The sequence below is a fragment of the Octopus sinensis genome, linkage group LG2 (genome assembly GCF_006345805.1).
Source record: "Octopus sinensis linkage group LG2, ASM634580v1, whole genome shotgun sequence".
Taxonomy (NCBI): domain Eukaryota; kingdom Metazoa; phylum Mollusca; class Cephalopoda; order Octopoda; family Octopodidae; genus Octopus; species Octopus sinensis.
Window position 1 is genome coordinate 11,601,131 of NC_042998.1, and position 22,255 is coordinate 11,623,385.

At 36.2% G+C, this 22,255-nt stretch overlaps 1 protein-coding gene across 2 annotated transcripts in view; it reads left to right on the top strand.

Moving 5' to 3' along the window:
- LOC115232414 (catenin alpha-like) overlaps positions 1 to 22,255 on the top strand; it is a 107,544-nt gene that overhangs the window by 50,447 nt on the left and 34,842 nt on the right. For both annotated transcript variants that reach the window (XM_029802275.2, XM_029802276.2), the window contains 2 exons: positions 14,897 to 14,977; positions 21,398 to 21,550. In XM_029802275.2, coding sequence (XP_029658135.1) covers positions 14,897 to 14,977; positions 21,398 to 21,550 — 234 coding nt within the window. The remainder of the gene's footprint in view (positions 1 to 14,896; positions 14,978 to 21,397; positions 21,551 to 22,255) is intronic.

Sequence of the window (22,255 nt, forward strand, 5' to 3'; positions counted from 1 at the left end):
TTTACCCTTTATCTTTCATTGGAGTCAATTTAATATCTACTAGTAATACTTTGGGGTTTATTTATATATATAAATCTTACAGCTTACCTTCTATGTATAATAGTTGGTTTGGTGCACATTAGTATTATTTATAAGCATGCTAGATTTAGTTTATAGCTTTGTTTTTTGTTTTCAGAATGATTTGGATACAGTGAAGATGTAGATTTTTGCATATATTTACCATAATAACATTTTGATGCATTTTCCTTTTATGACATAACTTTATTACATCCATTCAGAATTGCATTGAGTAAAACAGCAGATTAATTCCTTAATAACTATCTATCACTTGTTTTGTAAACTATTCTGGTCCTAATTCCTAATTATTTATGACAACTCTTCTGTCCTTTAATAAACTCATACACTTTGTGGGTGTTATTGAAACAAAGCACTTAATATGATTTTTAAATAGAATTTAACTATTTATGTTCCTTGTTTCATTTATGTCCTGTTCTTTTCAAATTTTCCCTTTTTACTTTTTTGTTTATTTCTTTGAAAGAGATTTTTTTTTTTCAAATTTTATATTTATTTCATTATCATTGCAATCATCACCATCACAATATCCACTTTTCTCTGCTTGCATGGGTCAGATGCAATTCATTGAGACACATTTTCTTAGGCCAAGTGTCCTTCTGGCACCAAGCAAGGATTATATTTCCCCGTTGCTGGACATATTTTCATGAAAGATGGGAACCTGATTAACTGTTTGTATGATAACATTCTGTACAACTGTTGCTGATGTGAAGATATGTGCATGCCCCACCCCACCCACAAAAAAAAGAGCTTCTTAAAAGTTCTGTCTACCAAATCCACTTACAAGCCTTTGATTTGTCCAGGGCTATAAAAGACACTTTCCCTGGTGTCACACAATGGTACTGAGTATAAAGCCATGTAGTTGAGAAGAAAACTTTTTAACTACACAGCCATACCTGCACCTACATTATATTTGTGTGTGTGTGTGTGTGTGTGTGTGTGTATGTGCACTAATCTTTTTGCTTAGCCAAGGTCAACCTAGACAGAACAGATTGAATACCACAAAGGTTAGCCAGTCAGACTATTAATGACCCACAGGCATTATCCATGTCTTATATAAATGTCCAGCTTGTATCTGTTGGTTGAATTTCACTGTTTGATTAATATCATGGCAGTGGACCTCCTGCCTTTACTACAGGTATGCTTTCCTAAAATTGTTTTTCATTTGAAAATATATGTAGAGAATATTCTGAAAGAGCAGTAAATTTGGTTGGTATATTAAGCAGATCAATTCTGTACAAGACGCTTCTATGGTTTGTAAAACAGGTGGTGTGGCATTTGGTCTTTCGTTTTATTGCTTGGCATTTAACTAACAGTAGCAACCTGTTAGGCGCAGGAGTGGCTGTGTGGTAAGTAGCTTTGTTTACCAACCACATCATTCCGGGTTCAGTCCCACTGCGTGGCACCTTGGGCAAGTGTCTTCTACTATAGCCTCGGGCCGACCAAAGCCTTGTGAGTGGATTTGGTAGACGGAAACTGAAAGAAGCCCGTCGTATATATATATATATATATATATATATGTGTGTGTGTGTGGTGTGCGTGTATGTTTGTGTCTGTGTTTGTCACCCCAACATCACTTGACAACCGATGCTGGTGTGTTTATGTCCCCGTCACTTAGCGGTTCGGCAAAAGAGACCGATAGAATAAGTACTGGGCTTACAAAGAATAAGTCCCAGGGTCAAGTTGCTCAACTAAAGGCGGTGCTCCTGCATGGCCGCAGTCAAATGACTGAAACAAGTAAAAGAGTAAAAGAGTAACCTGTTAGTTGTCAACTAGACTGAGGCAGATATGTGCCTAGCTTAATTGTAAAACAGAATGGCTGCAACAAAGTTCCAATTTATAAGCGAATGAGCAGTAATTCGGCTCTTGAAACTTAGGATTATGCCTTATGTGTATGTTATGGAAACAGAATATTGATCATGCAACTCAGGTTTCATACCTCTGCAAGTTTTAGTTGAGAATTCTGTTTTGGTGGTATATTTATATTTGTTAATGTGGGTGTGGTCTTATGCCGATGTTTTTATTGGCTTGCATTTGATGACTGACTTATTTTTTCTGCCTCTTCATCAGCTCAGACCACCTACTGTTGATAATCAAAACCTTAGTCAGTGGCATAAGCTGGAGAATATAAACAATTCCGTTTGACAAAGGAATATCTGACTAAACAGCACTGTTCTACAATGTAGTCCTATAAGCAAACGGATTCAAAGAGAAACTGCAACTCCTACCTTAGATACCATAAATTAATAACAACAAAAGAAACCTAGAAAAAAAAAACCCAGTCTCAGTTCACCCTTCAGCTTAAATGTGGCAAAAATAGCCTATAGGATAAGGTATTGGTGTACCATTTTTAGAATGCATGAATCAGTGAACTAAGATAGATGCGTAATGCCTTACTTTACAAGGTGCAACTTCCTCCACCCCACCTTTATCCAGGACCTTTTTGAATTTTTTTACTTTTTTAGTGTCTGAAAAATTTTTTATTTCCTCATGATGAAGACTTTGTTTTGTAATTTTAAAATTTGAATTAACTTTATCATATCTAATTCACAAAGATGTTTTTATCCTAATAATTAAAACTGAAAACTGAAGCTTCTTTTCTCTTTTTGTGAGTTTATACAAGAGATTTGTATTTTTGTAACTGTTAGTTTATTTGTCTCTGATTAACAATAATATCTGTTAAGATTTTATTAACCAGTGTGTCCTATTTTGACTACATATATTTGTTCCATCTTGCAAATAGGAAGCATTTCAGTATTAGATACTTATTGTTTGTTTAGCACCAAATTGCCCCAGATCAATCAACTTGATCAACCCTATGATCAGGCATTCAAACCATACCATTTTTTTTTCTTCTCTATTTTTCATGAATAATTTCTTGGACTACATTATTGAATATGTCCTTTTTTTTATGATGGTAGAGTGTGGTTTGAGGAGAATTTGACTTAGATATCCAACTGACATCTTAGGGGTACCCTTTTTGGCTTGAAAAGTTATTTGATAAGAAAAATATCGACCAAGAAACAAGAATATCTCTTTATGGTTAGAGATGAATGTGGTGAGATTTGGTTGTGTGTATGCATATTTTGGCCCCCAAATTTAAATTGTTAAAGTTTAAGATGCATAACAAAGGCATAAAGAGGTGTGGCTACACATACATATTCTCTCCCTCTCTCCTTCACTTTCTCTTAGCTTTTCTTTGTTTTGCTATTTCTGAATAAAACTGACATGATTGTAGAAAGTGTAATTGGTAGCTGGTAGAAAATGGAACTAGGAAAACAAAAATATAATTGTAAAGCAACAACTAAAAATTTAAATCGAGAAAGTTCATTAGTTTTGACTTGTTCTTTTTATGTATTGAATTTTGTGTTTGCTTTTTGAATTTGAATTTCTGAATCACAACTTGAATTCTGATTCGAGTTCTTTTGTTTTCTAAATGACAGACATTGAATCAGATTTGCTATCTTTGATACTGTTGCCATGAATGTATTAAAAGTTGACTTCAGTGAAAAATGTCAACTGCAACCAGCAAGGCTTTGTAAACAAGTGAACTGATAGAGTTGGCCTTGCAGCAGCATCATCCTCCCTCTGCAGGAGACATAGCTATTGAAAATGATGCACTGCTGTTTTTGTCTGAGTTGTTTCATTTATTGATTGGTTAAGTGTCTGTTCTGATATCTTGAATTAGTGAAGCTATGAAGTTCAATTAAAGAAATTTTTCTTTCAAACATATTAAGTATGCTAGTCAAGTTGTGTGTTGTGTTACTTCAAAAAATGTAGTTATTTACACAAACGAAAAACAAAAAGCTGCAGAAATATGCTCTTCCACTTAAAAACATAGCAGACCCATTTGTTTCAGTTTAGTAAAAAGCACCACCCGACCGTGGCCGTTGCCAGCACCGCCCCGACTGGCCTCCGTGCCGGTGGCACATAAAAAGCACCATCCGATCGTGGCCGTTGCCAGCCTCGCCTGGCCCCCGTGCCGGTGGCACGTAAAAAGCACCATCCGTCCGTGGCCGTTTGCCAGGAAGGGCATCCAGCCGTAGAAACACTGCCAGATCAGACTGGGCCTGATGCAGCCTTCTGGCTTCCCAGACCCCAGTTGAACCGTCCAACCCATGCTAGCATGGAAAGCGGATGCTAAACGATGACGATGATGATTACTGGCTATAATAGTTGTAAAACATACATTCAAATACTAGCCCTGTATATAATACAAACAATTACTTTGTTTTTATATATTAGATGTAGGCATGGCTGTGCGGATTGAGAAGCTTGCTTTGTGGCCCATGTGGTTTTAGGCAAGTGTCTTCTAGTATAGCCCTAAATCAACTAAGTCCTTGAGAATGAATTTGGTAGGCAGAAACTGTGGTAGCTTGTGTGTTTATTTCCCCCAACATACCACTTTTTAATAACTGGTTTGGTTTGTTTATGGCACAGTTACTCAACAGCTTAGCAAAAAGAAAAAAAGAGAAGGACAATTGAATAAGTACTAGACTTAATAAAGAAAAATTACTTATTCATGACTCAAACATACATTGCATTCTCCTCTAAGAGCTTTTCAGTTCTGTTTGAATTCTCCTGAGAAGATTCTGTTAACTTGTGGGTTAAACTTCACATATAGGTGCAGACATGGTTCTGTGGTCAAGAAGCTTGCTTTGCAGCTTAGTTTTGGGTTCAATTCTACTGTGTAGCACCTTGAGCAAGTGTCTTCCATGGGTCCATTTCAACCAATGCCTTGCAAGTGAATTTGGTAGATGGAAACTGTATAGAAACCCATACACGTTTTTGTGTTTGTTTCTCTAGTCCTTTACCTCTTGACAACTAGTGTTGGTTGGTTTGTTTATGTTCTGTAACTTTTCAGTTCAAGAAAAGAGACCAATAGAATAAGCACCAGACTTAGAATTAAAAAAACAAAAAAATATTGGGGTTAATTTGCTCGGTGATACCTCTTCATGGGGTGGTGTCCTAGCATGTCCTACAATCCAGTGACTGAAACAAGTAAAAAAAAAAAAAAAAAGATATCATTAATTTCTTTATTTTTACCATCTGCCTATAAAGGTTCTCTCTTTGCCATATCACATCTTCTAGCCCCTTTCAATCCAGTCTCTGCCTTACTATATATTCAGATTGATTTAGTAAACTGAATACTGTTCCACTGTTTTATGTTATCTTTTAAGATATAATAGCTCATGGCTGTGTGTGCTAGTTTATTCTTCAGCTGTTTACTTTAGCAACGTTTCCTTGCTCATCATTTGTATAGATCACATTTCTGTTCAAAAATGTAAAGCTTAACAAGCTATTTAACTAGCTTTTCTTCTGTTGACATGAATTTTAAAGAAAAGTTAAAATGTTGTGCAGAATTTTGCTGATGCTAATGAACTATCTATGAAAGCAATAAGCCCACAGGAGAAATATTTACATTTTGTGATTTTTATATTTACAATTTTTAATTTTTATTTAGTAATGCTAGCTTCTATTCATTTAGAGAGGGTTGGTCTGCAAATTGATATGTTTGCATGAGTTGTTGTTACATTTATTTAAAAAAAATTTTTTATAGTTCATTATCCTTTCTGAACTTCCACTTATCAATCTTAAAGTGGCTATTGCATTTATTCTTAGCTTGATATACAGCATCAAGCAATATATTCTGCCAAATTTAGGATGTTGACCAATATCACCTTACATCTGTAGATTTATTTGCTCACTGAAACCAAAAATTAGAAATGTCTTGCCTTCTTATATTACCGTGTTGTCTCCTCTACAATTAAATGTCAGTTGATTTGAGAAAAAAAAAAAAAAAAAAGTGTTTAGATGTGTGTTGGCCATGTTGTGGATTAAACAGAAAATGAAATTTAGTTTAGAAAGTAAAATGAAATAAAAGTACTTAAACATACCAATAAGTAGATTGTAAAACAATTTCTTTCTGATATTAGTATCTTTTGAGAAAGTTAGCAATGCACACACACACACACATACACACATATATATATATATATATATAGTCCCCTTTGGTCATAGTTGACTATGGATAATTTGCATTGGAATAACTCTCTTGGAGAAGGGTTTGTGTGTGTGTGTATAAAAAGAAACAAGTCTCTCTCTCCGTGCTGCTAATAATGACAAAAGAAAGGTAAAACTGATATAAATTGGTATCCGTATTCTTATAGGTATTGTTGTTACAATGCGAAAGAATCCTTAGAGAATACTGAATTTCAATTAAATTATTTTGAGAAATGAGCTAAGCCTTTTTAAATGTCTTTTTTCTTTTTTTTTTCTGTTCAAATCTGATATGATGCTTCTTCAAATCAGAAGGTAGTGAGTAAAAAGAAAAATAAGTGTAATGATTTTTTTTCAAATCAGAAATATAGCGAAAGAGATAGGCAGTTGTAGGGTTTTATTTGTTTGTCTTGTCATTGGCGTTAATGGTGATTCTTTCTTAATAGTTACCATGGAAAATTCTGTTTAAGCACTTTCTCTAAGTTTCAGGTGTAGCCATACTTCTGGATGTACATCTATTGAAAGAGATATACACTGTGCTTTGCATTTTTCCGTTTGACTTCTGCCTTCATGATTGAACATGTGATGGCCATTGCCATACAAAGAACCAAGTGTTTATCTCACTTACCTAATAGACATACATGAATATGGATACAAGTAAACAAAACTTAACCCTTTAGTGTTCTGATTATTCTATCAAACATAATGCTTATTGATTCCCATTGATTTGAATTAATCATGCATTATCTCATATCTTCAAGATCTTGATGGTGTAATTACCTAATGTAGAATAACATTGTAGGGTAGGTGTGAGAGCCTGGATCTGGTTAGTTTGAACATAAAACAGATTAAATATTTTGGCCGGATATGGCCGGTTTAAATACTAAAGGGTTAAATAAAGACTCGTCAAAAAAATGCCTTATAAATTGATTTCATGTTTTACTAGATCAACTTTGTCTTTCTTCCTTCTGCATTCAATGAAATAAGTTCCTGTTAGGTACTAGATGACCAATGTAATTGACTATAACTCACCCTACATGTGTTATTGTGTCTATATTACTTATTTTATCAAGGCCAATAAAATAATTAGCAATTGAGCACTGGATTCAATGTAATTGACTTATGCTTCCTTCTAAAATTGCTGGCCATGTGCCAAAATTTGAAACCAATATGTTTTGACTGAGTTTCTAGTATACCACTAGCTGCACTTTTACGTGTGCAACATTGCCTTTTTGGAATGGAGAGCTGTATTTGTATGCAGCATCAGTTTTGCATTGTTGTTTCTGGTGACGTGTTAGTGTTTTGCCCATCTTTTGTGTAGAATATATAGGCACAGGAGTGGCTGTGTGGTAAGTAGCTTGCTAACCAACCACATGGTTCCGGGTTCAGTCCCACTGCCTGGCATCTTGGGCAAGTGTCTTCTGCTAAAGCCCCGGGCTGACCAATGCCTTGTGAGTGGATTTGGTAGACGGAAACTGAAAAGAAGCCTGTCATATATCATCATCGTCATCATCATCGTCGTTTACGTCCGTTCTCCATGCAGCATGGGTTGGAAGGTTCGACCGGGGTTCTGGGAAGCCAGAAGGCTGCACCAGGCTCCAGTCTAATTTGGCAATGTTTCTACAGCTGGATGCCCTTCCTAACGCCAACCACTCCTGAGTGAGTGTAGTGGGTTGCTTTTTTACGTGCCACCGCACAGGTGCCAGGGGGGCTGGCAACGGCCACGGTCAGATTGGTGTATTTTATGTGCCACCGGCACGGAAGCCAGTCGAGGCGGTGCTGGCATCGCCACGAGTCGGATAGTGATTTTTGACGTACCACCAGACCAGGGATCCTGGCTGGTTCAATTCGATTTCGATTGCGCTTGCCCAAAATGTCTTCACAAGCAAAGGGGGTTGGCAAGGGTGCCTGTCGTACGGCGCATTGGAGTATTTTACGTGCCACGGCCACGAGTCGGATAGTGCTTTACGTACCACCAGACCAGGGATACTGGCTGGTTCAATTCGATTCGATTTTCGCTTGCCCCAACATGTCTCACAAGCAAAGGGGGTTGGCAAGGGTGCCTGTCGTACGGTCGCATTGGAGTATTTTACGTGGCACGGCCACGAGTCGGATAGGCTTTACGTACCACCAGACCAGGGATCCTGGCTGGTTCAATCGATTTCGATTTCGCTTGCCCCAACATGTCTTCACAAGGCAAAGGGGGTTGGCATGGGTGGCCTGTCGTACGGGCATTATTGGAGTATTTTACGTGCCACGGCCCGAGTCGGATAGTGCATTTTAAGTACCACCAGGCAGGGATCCTGGCTTGGTTCAATTCGGGTTTCGATTTCGATTTCGCTTTCGCTTGCCCAAACATGTCTTCGCAAGCATGGGGGGTGGGATGGGGTCTGTCGTCGGATGAGGTTCTATATCGACTTCGCTTGCCTCAACCGGTCTTTGTGTCCAAGGGAGGAAAGGCATTCATAAGTGGCTGGGCTCACTTGTCCTGCCTGGTCTTCTCACGTACAGAATATTCCAAAGGTCTCGGTCTCTGGTAATTCCTCAGTGAGGCCGAAAGTTTCGAAGGTCGTGCTTTCACCACCTCGTCCAGTTTTCCTGGGTACCTCTTCCACGGGTTCCCTCAACTGCTAGGGATTGGCACTTCTCACACACCTATCTTCATCCATTCTCGCACATGACCATACCAGCGCAATCGTCTCTCTTGCACACCACAACTGATGCTTCTTAGGTATATATATATATATATATATATATGTGTGGTGTGTGTGTGTTTGTGTCTGGGTTGGTCCCCCTAGCATTGCTTGACAACCGATGCTGGTGTGTTTAGTCCCCGTCCACTTAGGTTCGGCAAAAGACACCAATAGAATAAGTCCCGGGGTCGATTTGCTCGACTAAGGCGGTGCTCCAGCATGGCCGCAGTCCTGCAGTAAAATCTGTGAAACTGTAAACATGTAAGAGTGTGAGTTGGGTTTGTGAGTTATGTGTGGTTGTGTTTCATAGGGGGTTGTGTATTAGCACATAATGCATTGGGTGGTGATTGTGTAATGTATGTGCTGTATGGAGTTGTCTTATTGAGTGGTAACTGTGTAGAATAGTGGTTCTTAAACTATCAAATACTAGTCCCCATTTCCACCGAAGTATCATCAGAGATATTAATGAGACTACCAAATAAAGTTGTCATTTCTTTGCTATGGTGTTATATAATTCATAAGAGCTTAAACCATGTTGAATGTGTTCAACATGGCAATTTGTCTGCCTGTTTTCAGTCTTCACATAGGTGTAGAGTATGTTATGTAAGTTGTTTTTTTTTTTTTCTTTTGTCATGCCTGTACAGGGTGTAAGTTGTGTTAGAATATGGGTGGCAGCTGGCAGAATCTTTAGCATGCCAGGCGAAATGCTTAGCGGTATTTCATCTGTCACTATGTTCTGAGTTCAAATTCTGCTGAGGCGACTTTGCCTTTCATCCTTTCAGGGTCGATTAAACAAGTACCAGTTACACACTGGGATTGATGTAATTGACTTAATCCCTTTGTCTGTCCTTCTTTGTCCCCTCTGTTTAGCCCCCTGTGGGCAATAAAGAAATAAATATGGGTGGCAGTTGTGTAGAGTATCATAGTCATGCCAATAATGTACTGTACCAATGGACTGAAAGAGTCTTGTGTAGGGTGTAATCTGTTCCCAGCAAGGCTAGTTTTTTGGATGTGTAAAATTGTGACCTTTTTGTATATTTTCTGTATGTTTCTGTTAATGTTTGATATTTATAATATTTAACATCCCAATCAATATTTGAATTGTTTTCATTCTCATATTACACGTCCTGCTTATTTCATATTCATGACCCTTGTTCTTTGACCAAGTTCTTATTGACTTTTTCACATTAAGCTTTTTAATGATGGATGGGGGGGGGAGGCCCCTCCAGTGAATTAGCTGAAAGGTGGGTAAGAGTGGTGAGAATGGTCTAAATCAATAGGCTACCTCTCATCATGCACTTATAGGTAGAACAAAGTTGGGAGGGGGTCACTTTATGAACTCCCTTGATTGACCTTGGGGCTTTTGTTCCCCTTTGTGTTGGGGTTTTTGTTGACATTTAATTTACCTTTTCCTTCAGCCAAAATCTTCATATACTTTCTCCAATGTCTTGGACCCTTGCATTCAAGAAAAGAGATTATCATTATTGTTACTAGTTTAAATAAAACCTAATCTTAGAATGTTAAGATTATTAAATTTTGATAGGTAGGAAGTACTTTTTCATTGTGATATGGGCTCCCACAATTGAAGTGATAGACCTGTGGAATTTTATTTCTACCCTAAGTTTTTGCATATATCACTGATTAACTTTAAGGAAAGATATACACCCTCTCATAACCTCACTTTCCTTTCCTTTCCTTTTCTTTTCTATTTGAGGCTTTTGGTATTTTTTGTTTGTTTTTCTCCACTAAAACTAATTACTTTATCTGTAAGATTGTTTCATTATTCATTGATTATATAAATTTTATAATCATTATAAATTTCTTAATAAAATTTTATAAACAAAACTAAAATTTTCATCTGTAATTACTGAAAATCACAGTAATTATTTTTATTTATCTATTCTGCTCCTTTTATTCTTTTCTGAAAATTAGCTTATCTTTTCCTTCTTTCATTTGGTTATTTCAGTACATGCATTTATCTTTTTAGCAGTAAAGATTGTACAAGAATGGTAAGCTATAGCAAGCATGAACATTTAGTTGCTGTTATTTGTTTTATTTATTTTAAAAAATTCAGATTGTTTTGCTTTTCCAGAAATTTAAGGCCTATATTATTTAAAAATGTATTCAATTTTTCATAATTATTACCACCTTAATTATCATTCTTCTTTTCATCCTCCTCATTATTATTAAGGTGGTGTAGTGGCAACTATGGTAGATCACCAGATCAATATGAATGCTTTACAGCATTTACTTTCATTCCATTATGTTCTGGATTAAATCCTTGCCAGCAGTGATTCTATTTTGTCTTTCATCTCTTAGATGTTGATGAACATGAATATCAGTCATGTGCCAGTATTGATTTGTCTCATTATACCACTCCATATAAATACAATTGTAGGGTGGGTATAATGATAATTCAATCCAGTGTATCCAGTGCAAAGCCCCCAAGAAGATTTCAGGAACAAAAAACAAGAAAAAAAAAGTTGTTAATATAAGGTTATTAATGACTTTAAACTGTAATGAAGAAACAGTAGAATTTGGCCATTCATTGAAAACCATGTGGTTTTAGCAATCATTTTACTTTGCTACTATGAAACCTTAATTAATTCTCTGCTTTTCTCTTGAAAGATTACAGCTTGAAATATTAGACTTTCCTTTTACTTCTTTGCAACATAAAATCAATTGTGTACTTCTGTCTGTTTTGTTCCTGAAATCTTCTTACAAATGTGTGGCTTTGTACCTTGTGAGAAGGCAACATCATTAATTAATCTTTTACCTAATGTATTTTTTCACCTAAACTTAACATTTTTTCCTGAATGTTTTTTTTTCTTCAAGTGTGGTTTTTTAAAAAAATTTATTTCAAAATATTGCTGACATTTTCTCCTTCCTTCACCTTGATTAGGTCAAGCTAGCAAAACTTTTGTTTTTGTTTCAAATAGAATAATGGGCAGTAATTATAAAGCATAATGGTTACATTGTGTAAGATACTAGCTTTGAAAATCCTTGAATTCAGCAAAGTGGTGGCAGAAAGAACGCTTACATTACTTCTGTGTCTCTTGGAAATAGTAGCCAAATCTGTCACATCACTCTTAAAATCTTAATAAAAAAAAGCTGCATTAACAGTCCTGCATACGCTGGCTGAAAGGAAAAAAAAGTCATGGCTAAAATTGCTTTGATTTATAAGGGTTGACTTGGTTTAATCAACAACTGAGTTCATACTCTGACATTTTTCAATCTTCTTGGCTCTCATCACTCTTAGCTAAATAGTAATCATTAGATTAATATTTTGTCTTCAGCCAATGAAGGAAATTTTATGTCCAGATATGGAGTCATTTTTAGTATAGGGGTGGTGGTGGCAAATTTTAAGTACTTTAGGACCTGTGGGTTGCATCTCTTTTGAAGAAAATATTGAAACGTTATGAAAATTCATAGGGATTCCATATATATAGTACTGTTTTAATCTAAAGGCTCAAACAATTTTTTCATAAGTATTTTTAGGAACTGTGTGGGTCACAGGGGTTGTTCTCAATTCCTCTTCAATGCAGTCATTTGGTCTGGCACGTCTTACTGACTTGGAAATAAGGCATATTGATTAATGTAGTTTTGTTATAGAAGGAAGATAGAAAACCCGGTCATGGCTGAAATACCCTTAACTATAGATCTACTCTATTAGTTGGTCTGGGGCTGAATGAATCGAATGACAATTATCAATGGTTGTTGACTATATAGCAAAACCTACCAGGTTTGCAAACAATTGTATGCAAACTCCAACACATTCAGTCTTACTTCACACCATGGTAACTTCTCACCATACTGAAGTGAATAAATATTTGTTAATTACTTGGATATGTTAAATTTCATTAGGCAAAAAAATAACATTTGCAGTCTATATGCTGGTTTTAGGCTTGAAATAGGTTTTCAAACTTGTTGGTTATAAATACTCAGTATATGCAATTGACAAAGCATTAAATTAAAGTTGCCATTCATGTGTCATACTCAATGTATGCACATTGTGGAGAAGCATGATGCTGTATTTTTTCATAGACTTGCAGTGTTAACAATATATATCGGTGTGATGAACATCATCCTAGCTGTGACTCGCTAGAATGCCAGATGTGTTTTGACCTCATTGGATCTTGTCAATGACATGTACTTGCTAGTCATATGCTTAGATGGAATATGTTTTCCCTGATATATAGGAAGCAGTGAATAATACATTCACATGCCTAATACATGTATACACCTAAGAAGCATCTGAAATTTGAAGGAATGCATTAACTACATTGGGTGTAAGTCTCGCTGCAGCTCTGCAGGTGAGATTGTTTGAATTTAATACCCAGTCACTGCAGCCAGTTATAGTATGTCAGTCAGTGTGCTCAGCTGTGATTTGACATGTCAGCTATGGTTTGACATGTCAACTATGGTTTGACATGTCAGCTTGGCCAGCTGTTTGAAGGACATTTGAAGGACCAATTCTACATATGATCCATATGATATACCAGTTTATCTGCAATTAGCTCAATATGGTGAAATAAACGAATATTAATAGTTTTGTTTCTTTTAATGTCTTCAACTTTAGAGGGGATGTGTAACTCCTTCCATGTTTTTTTTTACATTTTTGTTTGTTTTCTTTTTTTGACTTCTTCCCTCTCTTAATCTACTTCTTGCCTCTCTCAGTACTTAGAACCTCCACATGTTGGAGAATTAAACTGTAAAAGCAAAAAAAAAAAGCAAGCTAGCTATATAAAATAGCTATTTAAGTCATGAACAAAGGTTTTCATGTCCTATCAAATGATATGTGGGTGGGTATTGATTACTAAATGTATTTCTTTTTAAAGATATAAAGCATGGAAATCTTATTGGTGGCTAAAAAAAAAAAAAAAAAGCCAGAAACAGGACTATACCATCTCCTGCCAACTGAGTTTAAAATTTCATTCTTGGGATGTTTTCTGTGGTCTGCTCTGCACACATTTTGCAATAAAGATCACATTGCATGAGTAATTATCCAATAACACACGCATACACACTTACATAAAATACTGAATAAAATTAAACCTTTGAGTTTTGCTGATATTAAATATATAATTGTTTTGATATGTAATTATTGATAGTGTGAATGTTCTTTTTGTACTACTTTTAGGCAAGGCAAAGAAAATTAAAATGTGTTACATATTTTAATCTGAAATCTTTGTCACAATGATTTCAAGTATTTCTGCAGTTTTTATTGAAAAAGAAAAAGTCTTTTTTAAATACATGCTTGTGTTTCCTCAGCTACACACACTCTCATATACACATGTACACACTTTTCAGAGTGAAACATTAAACTTTAAAAAGTTCACAAAAGTGAATAAGTTAGGATTTTGTTGAGAGAGATCTCACATTTCTGGTGGGAAGCCCTTCAGTGCCCTTCCAATTTCTCTTTTCATAGCATGTTAACTTATTCTACTCTGATGAAGTTTTTAAAGGCAGTTGAAACAATTGCCATTTTGCAATTTACTTTAATAAGGCTATCATCTGAGCATTTCATTAAAAAGCTGTTATATATAACCACTTTATAGAAGTGAGATCTGTCTATGACTTCATGTACTTTATGCATTTTACACTGTTCTAAATTGTAAATACTGAATAGCTTTGTAGAGTTTAACCATCAATACCATCCTGTGTTCAATTTTCCTGTACTTATCTTTTAATTTATTTTATATTTCATACAATCCATTTTTGCTTTTGTTTTGATGTCTGATTTAAAAATAATGCATATATGATTATCACTGGACCAAAAACAAAATAGTCTTAAACCTTTTAAGCCAATCTTGTCCTAATATTTCGGTGTACATGTATATATAATTTTAGTGTGTGTGTATGAGTCGGTGTATACATATTTATATGCAAGCACAGCATTTTTTTTTGTTCCAATATTAAAAACATAAAAAGAAATAAAATAATATAAAACAAATTGAGAAAATATGATTTTTTAAAGCAAACTTGACTAATAATTAATGGAACATAATTTTTAAAGATGGCAAAAATTATACATGAGACTAAAAAGAATTCCTGAGCTGTTTCTGTTTATCATTTTCTAAAGTCTAAATCAATAGATTTTTGCATCGATTTCCTGGTTTTGTTTTCTTCAGTCTGGTAAGAAAGAACCAAGTGCTGAACTAGAAGATGCTATTGAGAATTGGCAGAAAAAATCTAGAGATTTAAGACGTCAGGTAAGGATATTTCCATGACAAACTATGAATAAATTATTTTTATGTATTTCTGTTTTTGTTGTTGGTGTTGTTTGTTTATGATTTTTCTGTTACTTATGCTGTTTAAGGGTGGCAAATTATATATATAAATAAGATATTGCAATGCAAATGTATTACTGTCCAGTGTGTGTGTGTGAGAGAGAGAGATCATAAACAAGTATGTTTGCTTGGCTAAGAAGTTTGCTTTTCAACCACATATTCTCAGGTTCAGTCTCACTGTATGGCACCTCATGCAAGCATCTTCTGTTATTGCCTTCAGCTCACCATTACTTTGTGAGTAGAACCGACGGAGGACAAATGTGCATATGACTATTTCTCATTTCCGCTTTACTCAAATGAGACTGAGTGAAGAAAGAAGTGTTTTGTATTTACACCTCATAGTTCTGCACACTCAATATTGTGAAATAAAAGTGCCCTTTCTTGCAAAACAGGAAAGACTTAACAGGAAAAGCCTGTAGCAATATTTATACTGCCTCAGGCATGTACTTGCCCCAACCATAAGTGAAGAAACATCGACATAAATTGAATGACTGACTGTAAATATATATAGATTGTGTATATACATTGTATATATAGGCGCAGGAGTGGCTGTGTGGTAAGTAGCTTGTTTACCAACCACATGGTTCTGGGTTCAGTCCCACTGCGTGGCACCTTGGGCAAGTGTCTTCTACTATAGCCTCGGGCCGACCAAAGCCTTGTGAGTGGATTTAGTAGACAGAAACTGAAAAGAAGCCTGTCGTGTATATGTGTGTGTATATATATATATATATATATATATATATATATACATGCATGTTTGTGTTTGTCCCCCTAGCATTGCTTGACAACCGATGCTGTTGTGTTTATGTCCCCGTTACTTAGCGGTTCGGCAAAAGAGACCGATAGAATAAGTACTGGGCTTACAAAAGAATAAGTCCTGGGGTCGAGTTGCTCGATTAAAGGCGGTGCTCCAGCATGGCCGCAGTAAAAGAGTATATGCACATACACAAGCTTTTTGAGGCATGATACCCTTTCTGATGCCAACCATTTGAGTAAATTTTTACACCAGTCCACTACCTATTTTAAAACTGGGGTACACATAGCGAATGCATACATATGTACTGGGTACAGCATCATATTTACCCATTATTTAAGCATAATTAACAATTTAAACATAAAATAGGGGTGGCCATTTTGAAATGTAAATATATTACTAATAAATATAACAACCAATTTACAAACTTTCATTAACCAAAACTTAAAACTTAATTTTATGATGAAATGAATGATGGGTAAATATATATATATATGTATGTATATATATATATATATATTGGCTTCCGTGCCGGTGGCACGTAAAAAGCACCATCCAATCGTGGCCGTTGCCAGCCTGGCCTGGCCTCCGTGCCGGTGGTACGTAAAAAGCACCATCCGATCATGGCCGTTTGCCAGCCCCGTGTGGCACGTAAAAAGCACCCACTACACTCATGGAGTGGTTGGCGTTAGGAAGGGCATCCAGCCGTAGAAACATTGCCAGATCAGACTGGGCCTGGTGCAGCCTTCTGGCTTCCCAGACCCCAGTTGCACCGTCCAACCCATGCCAGCATGGAAAGCAGACGCTAAACGATGATGATATATATATTACAGAGAGAGAGAGAGGGGTGTGTCTGCCTGAATGTGCATTTTCTAATCATTCTTTAGTAGAAATCATTAATCTTCATAGCTAAAAATTAAAATAATATTGATAAAAATAAATTACATGACTGTCAAATTAAAAATTTCTCTAGGGAAGAAAATAAATTACAATGTAGAAAAAAAGTGTACTAGTGAATGGAATACGAATCTAGCTCTTGCGAGGTCAGCTTGATGGTTATTTCACCTAACTTATTCTTTATAACAGTCAATGATCTGTTGAATAATAAGCTCTGCTAGACTGATTTGGCCTCCAGCAAGGAAGACAATGGATTTAGTAGTAACCCCCTCCTCTCTTTATATATATGGATATGTATCTCTTGCTCTCTCTCTCTCTCTCCCCACACACACACATACACACAAATATATATAAAACAATAAATAACTTGGTTTTTGTCTGTCAGTAAGTAAACTAAAGCAAATGGTGCTGTATGTTATTCTCAGGAGTAATGAATACAAACATTTTTTTCAGATAATTTGTTTTGTGGAATGTAATAAATGTTCTGTCTATCACACACACACACACACACACACACACACTCACACTCACACTCACACACACACACACACACACACACACACACACAAAAAATATATATCTAAGGTTCCTGTTGCAGGGGAAGATTGAGAAAGGGATAAAATCATATTCCATCCCAAAAATCTACATTCAATCGGCTTTGCTGTTCATCCTTCCAGTATAATTTAAATAAGTACCAGTAATACACTACTAGTTTAGATGAAATTGAAACTGGTTTGCAGCTTTGGCTTCAGCTGGAAATTAACCCTTTGTTAGTTGCCTGATCTTTCTGAACATGGTTAGTCACATGGGGTGTTGACACACCCCAATACAAAAATGTTTATAGTTTTAGTATTATGTGAAATATACTCATTCTGTTGGTTCAGAATATATCTGCAATCACTGCTGAGAAGTTTGAAACCTTTGTAGCTGATTGATATTAATATAAAACAATACTATAAAATTAGAGAAAAACTAAAAAAATCTTAGATTCAGATCATATTTATTGAGAAAATACCCACAGAATACACCATTTTGTGGAATTTTTTGATATCTATAATGAATATTGATATAAAAAATGTAACTTAATGGGCAATCTTTGTTACAATATGCTTTAAATCAAAACTCCAACTGTGTTAGTCACATGGAGTGACTAGACAAAAATGTCTACCTCCCACGACAACTGAGTCATGACTGTGCCACACCACCTGCCATAGGCCCTCACTGAGTCAGAAGAGTAGAGGAAGGAGCAAAAAAAAAAGCTGCTAACTGGAAATTACGAATGTTTAAAAAAATTTAGGGTGACAACACACACCTGTGTGACTAACAAAGAGTAATTATTTTTGGCTCAAGCTTTCAGGTTAAGGTGTGACAGTTTTGGTAAATATATCTCATCTGACAAATACAATAGTGGTTGTTGGAAAAGGTAGTGGAGAGACATTACTAATCTTTATATATAAAAGAGAAGTTGTGTGTCTGTCTCCTACGATTTAGATTCCTAACTACTCCCACATTTTGCGGTGCAGTTTAACCAAAACTGGGTATCTTTTAGTCGTGATTCATATCGAGCCCTTCTGGGTATTAGCGCGCGTCTACGATTTAAAAAAAAAATTTACCATCAATTTTTCCCATTTTTAATGCATTTTTGGCATATATAAGGGAAGTAACTCTAAAAATTTATTATTAAACCTCAGAACGTAAAAAGCTACAGTCACACACCCCCCTTTGTGGTTAGCCATATTGAGATGGCTATTATACTTTACATCTCTAAAAATGCTTATATAGTTATTTCCCTTACAAACCCGAGCAACGCCGGGCGATACTGCTAGTTCTGAATAAACTATAGACATATAAGTGCTAGTGATTTTATTTTATATACAGCTAAACCACTAATGAATTTGTCCAATGCTCATAGATTTAGCTGTCATAGGCTTATGTTGAATAGCTGTTACCAACTCTGCTGTCAACTGACCATATCAAGATCACTCTTTAGTCTTACTTATGACAAATATGATCAATTAGCTTTTTTGTTGTTGTTTAGCTCCAGGCCGACTCTGACTGAAAAACCTGTAATCAAAGGCATTCTAACCATGACTAACCTGTAATTCTTTTGGGCCTTTGTGTATCTAGGTCTACATTATTTAATGTTTTACCTTAGGAAGATTTATTTTTTTCTGGAAGCTGAATGAGAGCAGTAAGTTTTATGCAAGTGAAATTTTTCTCTTTAAATTTGCTTGGAACCTGGAGCAAGGAGAGGGAATTATCTTTGATTAAAAGATCTTTGAAGTTTTAGCAATCCCTGAACTTTCTTCTGTAATCATTGAATCCATTATAAAATTTTGCTGTGTGTGTATATATGTACACACAAAGGAAGATTTCACATTTTTGTCTAATTTGTATTAATAATTTCATTATTGCGAAGTTCTTGTAAATATCCTCATCTTCCACACTAGCATGGGTTGGGTGTTAGGCAAACCAGAGAACTGTACCAGTTTCCATTGTCTGCTTTCATGGCTGGATACCCTCTCCAACACCAACCACTTTACAGAGTGTGCTGGGTGCTTTTTTGTGGTACTGGTACATTCAATGTGGTATCAACACCTGCAGGATCACCTGCTGACAACTTGCATGACAAAGACTTCTCAGCTGGGAGAGGGAGTGGACCTGAGGGAGGTTGCTTTGTGTTCTTTGGGAGGTTAAAGAATAATAGAGGGATAGAGATTGGTATCTCACCACAGAGGAGATGCTTAGCTTCTCCAGTAGAAAAAGAAGAGGAAGGAGAGAGTCAGAAAGATAGATAGGCAGTGAGAGAGAGAGAAATGGATGGTGGAATTGTGGGGAAAGAAAGAGGTGTAGAGGATTAATTTTTATGAGTGAGGAGAGATGTTTAGAGATGAAGAAGTGGTGGTGAAGGAAATTGGAGTGGCGGGGAAGTGGGTATGCTAGATATGAGAGCAAGTGCATGCAGATAGGCACATGAAGGATAGTAGAGGGCCTGCAGCAGGTGGTGATCATGGATGGGTAGTTGGGTAAGGTGGATTGTATTGAAGTTTTGAAAGAGGTCAGATTGCGTGAGGGGAAGCTTGGCTTTAAATAACATGCCTATATGTATGGATGGCCATGATTTTACTTCGTTTGCCATGTCTTCTCAAACAACAAATCACTAAAAGCCTCAGTCCCTTGTCAACTCTTCTGTCAGGCTCAACATCGAATCATTTCTCACCACCTTGTTACATGTCTTTCTGAGAATAGATGTGTACAAATCCTTCACCATCTTCACAGGTATGAGTTGTCATTCTCTGTGACTGAGCTCCCACAACTCAGGATTGCATGGATTCTTCTGGCGAACTCTTCTCTTTAGTTCTGTCCACATGAGTTGGTCAATCTTTCAATGCGGTAGCACCTTCATCTTCTAGGCTCTGTTGTGTTGCACACCATCTGTGGCATGGAGCTCCGTCATACTGAAAAATCTCTACTTCATTTAGGTCTGCTATCAAATTGTCATTCAGTAACTCGATGTATTTGCCACTATTCAAGTTACCATCAATTTTAACCAACTTTCTTGAACCATCACTTTTTATGTATCCTCAAAGCTCTTCACTCTTACCCCCAAACTTCACTGTTTTCATTGTGTAACATGGGCTGTTTTGCTTTCCTGGTGGCCTTCTGACAAATTCTCACTTATTAGAAAGCTAAATGACCCATGTTATACAATGAAAACAGTGAAGTTTGAGAGTAAGGGTCTGATGCTTTGGGGATACATGAAGTGATGGTTCAAGAAAGTTGGTTAAAATTGACAGTAACTTGAATAGTGCCAAATACATCCAGTTGCTGAAGGACAATTTGATACCAGACCTGGATGAGGTTGAAATTTTTCAGCATGATGGAGCTCTATGCCACAGATCGCATGCAACACAAGAGTCTGGTTGATGAAGGTGTTACCATATTGAAAGATTGGCTAGCTCAGAGCCCTGACTTAAATATCATTGAGCAAATTTGAACAGAACTAAAGAGAAGAGTTTGTCAGAAGAATCCACGCAATCTTGAAGAGTTGTTGGAGCTCAACCACAGAGAATGGCATCTCAAACCTGTAAAAATGGTGAAGGATTTGAATGCATCTCTTCCTAGGAGCATTGAAGCAATTATTTTAGCTAAGGGAAGCCACATGAAATATTAACAATGTACAGTAACTTCTTGAAATGAAAGTTATGTAATGAATTTTCAATATAAACATTTTTCTGTTTTAAAATACTGTATCTTGATTGGTTTATGTGAGGTGACTGAAAACTTTTGCGTGGCCATTTTTGGTGGTCATCTCGCATCTTTCCCTCTCATTCCGAACCCCTACTACAAAAGATAAGGATTAGGTATGGAAATGACTCCAACAGGGTCAATGTTTCATCTGTAAAAAACGCAATGTGAAACATCCACTTATAAGTTGGCAATTAGTGGAAATTTACAATAGTTTTGCGAAGACATTTGCACAGTACTATATACCCAATTTTTCCCTTTAGATATTTATACTCTGTCATACATGTAATGAATAGATAAAATATTACTACTGCAATACCTTTGGTAACTTTGAAATGTGTCTTATAATGAAGTTTGAAATCTGTCTTGTAATGAGGTTTTCTTAATTGATTTTTGTTCAATTGCTTTTTTATTTAATTTTAATTTTTTTTTTTTTTTTACAGCTAAGGAAAGCTGTTGTGGATCATGTATCTGATTCCTTTCTGGAAACCAACGTTCCTCTTCTTGTGCTCATTGAAGCAGCCAAAGCTGGTAATGAGAATGCGGTAGAAGAGTTTGCAGTCATATTTACTGAACATGCTAATAAGCTTGTAGAGGTATGTATCATTATTATCATAGTTCCCATCCTTATTGTCATTATCATCAATATCATTTAATATCTATGCTGGCATGGCTTGATGGTTTAACAGGATCCAACCAGCCACAGAATTGTTCCAAGCTCCAATGTTTTCTACAGCTTGATGCCCTTCTTGCCCATCATTTTATTTGGCAAATTTGAGTGAGCTAATTGCAAGATTGCTTTCTCAGCTGACAACACTTCATATTCAAAGGAAGTTTTTAATTGTTCAAAAAGACTGTTTTGACAAGGTTTTCTTAGCACCACCCACTTTACAGTTCTTACTAGGTGTGGCTTTTTTTTCTGTGTCATTGCATTAACATCATTGAGGTCACTGTGAAGCTTGCAAGACTAAAATCATCTTTGGCTGAATGGAAAGAATGCAGTTGCTTCATACTAGAAAATGAGAGGTGGAAGTAAGAGAGAAGGCTCCAGAATGGAACAGGTTTCTTGTAGAAGAGTTACATGGCTACTTGCATTATAGAAAAGAAAGTGGAGTTGGAAAGAGATAAAATAGTGGTGATGAGGTTTTGAGGTGGAACCTCAAAGTGTGAGGATAGAAAAGAGTGCTGGTGAATAGAGATTGTAAGGTGAGGGGATGAATATTATGAACAGGTGTTTAAGGGTGATGAGTAGGGGAGGTAGGGAAAAGTAGGTGATGACTAGAAATTGGGTAGGGTTGAGA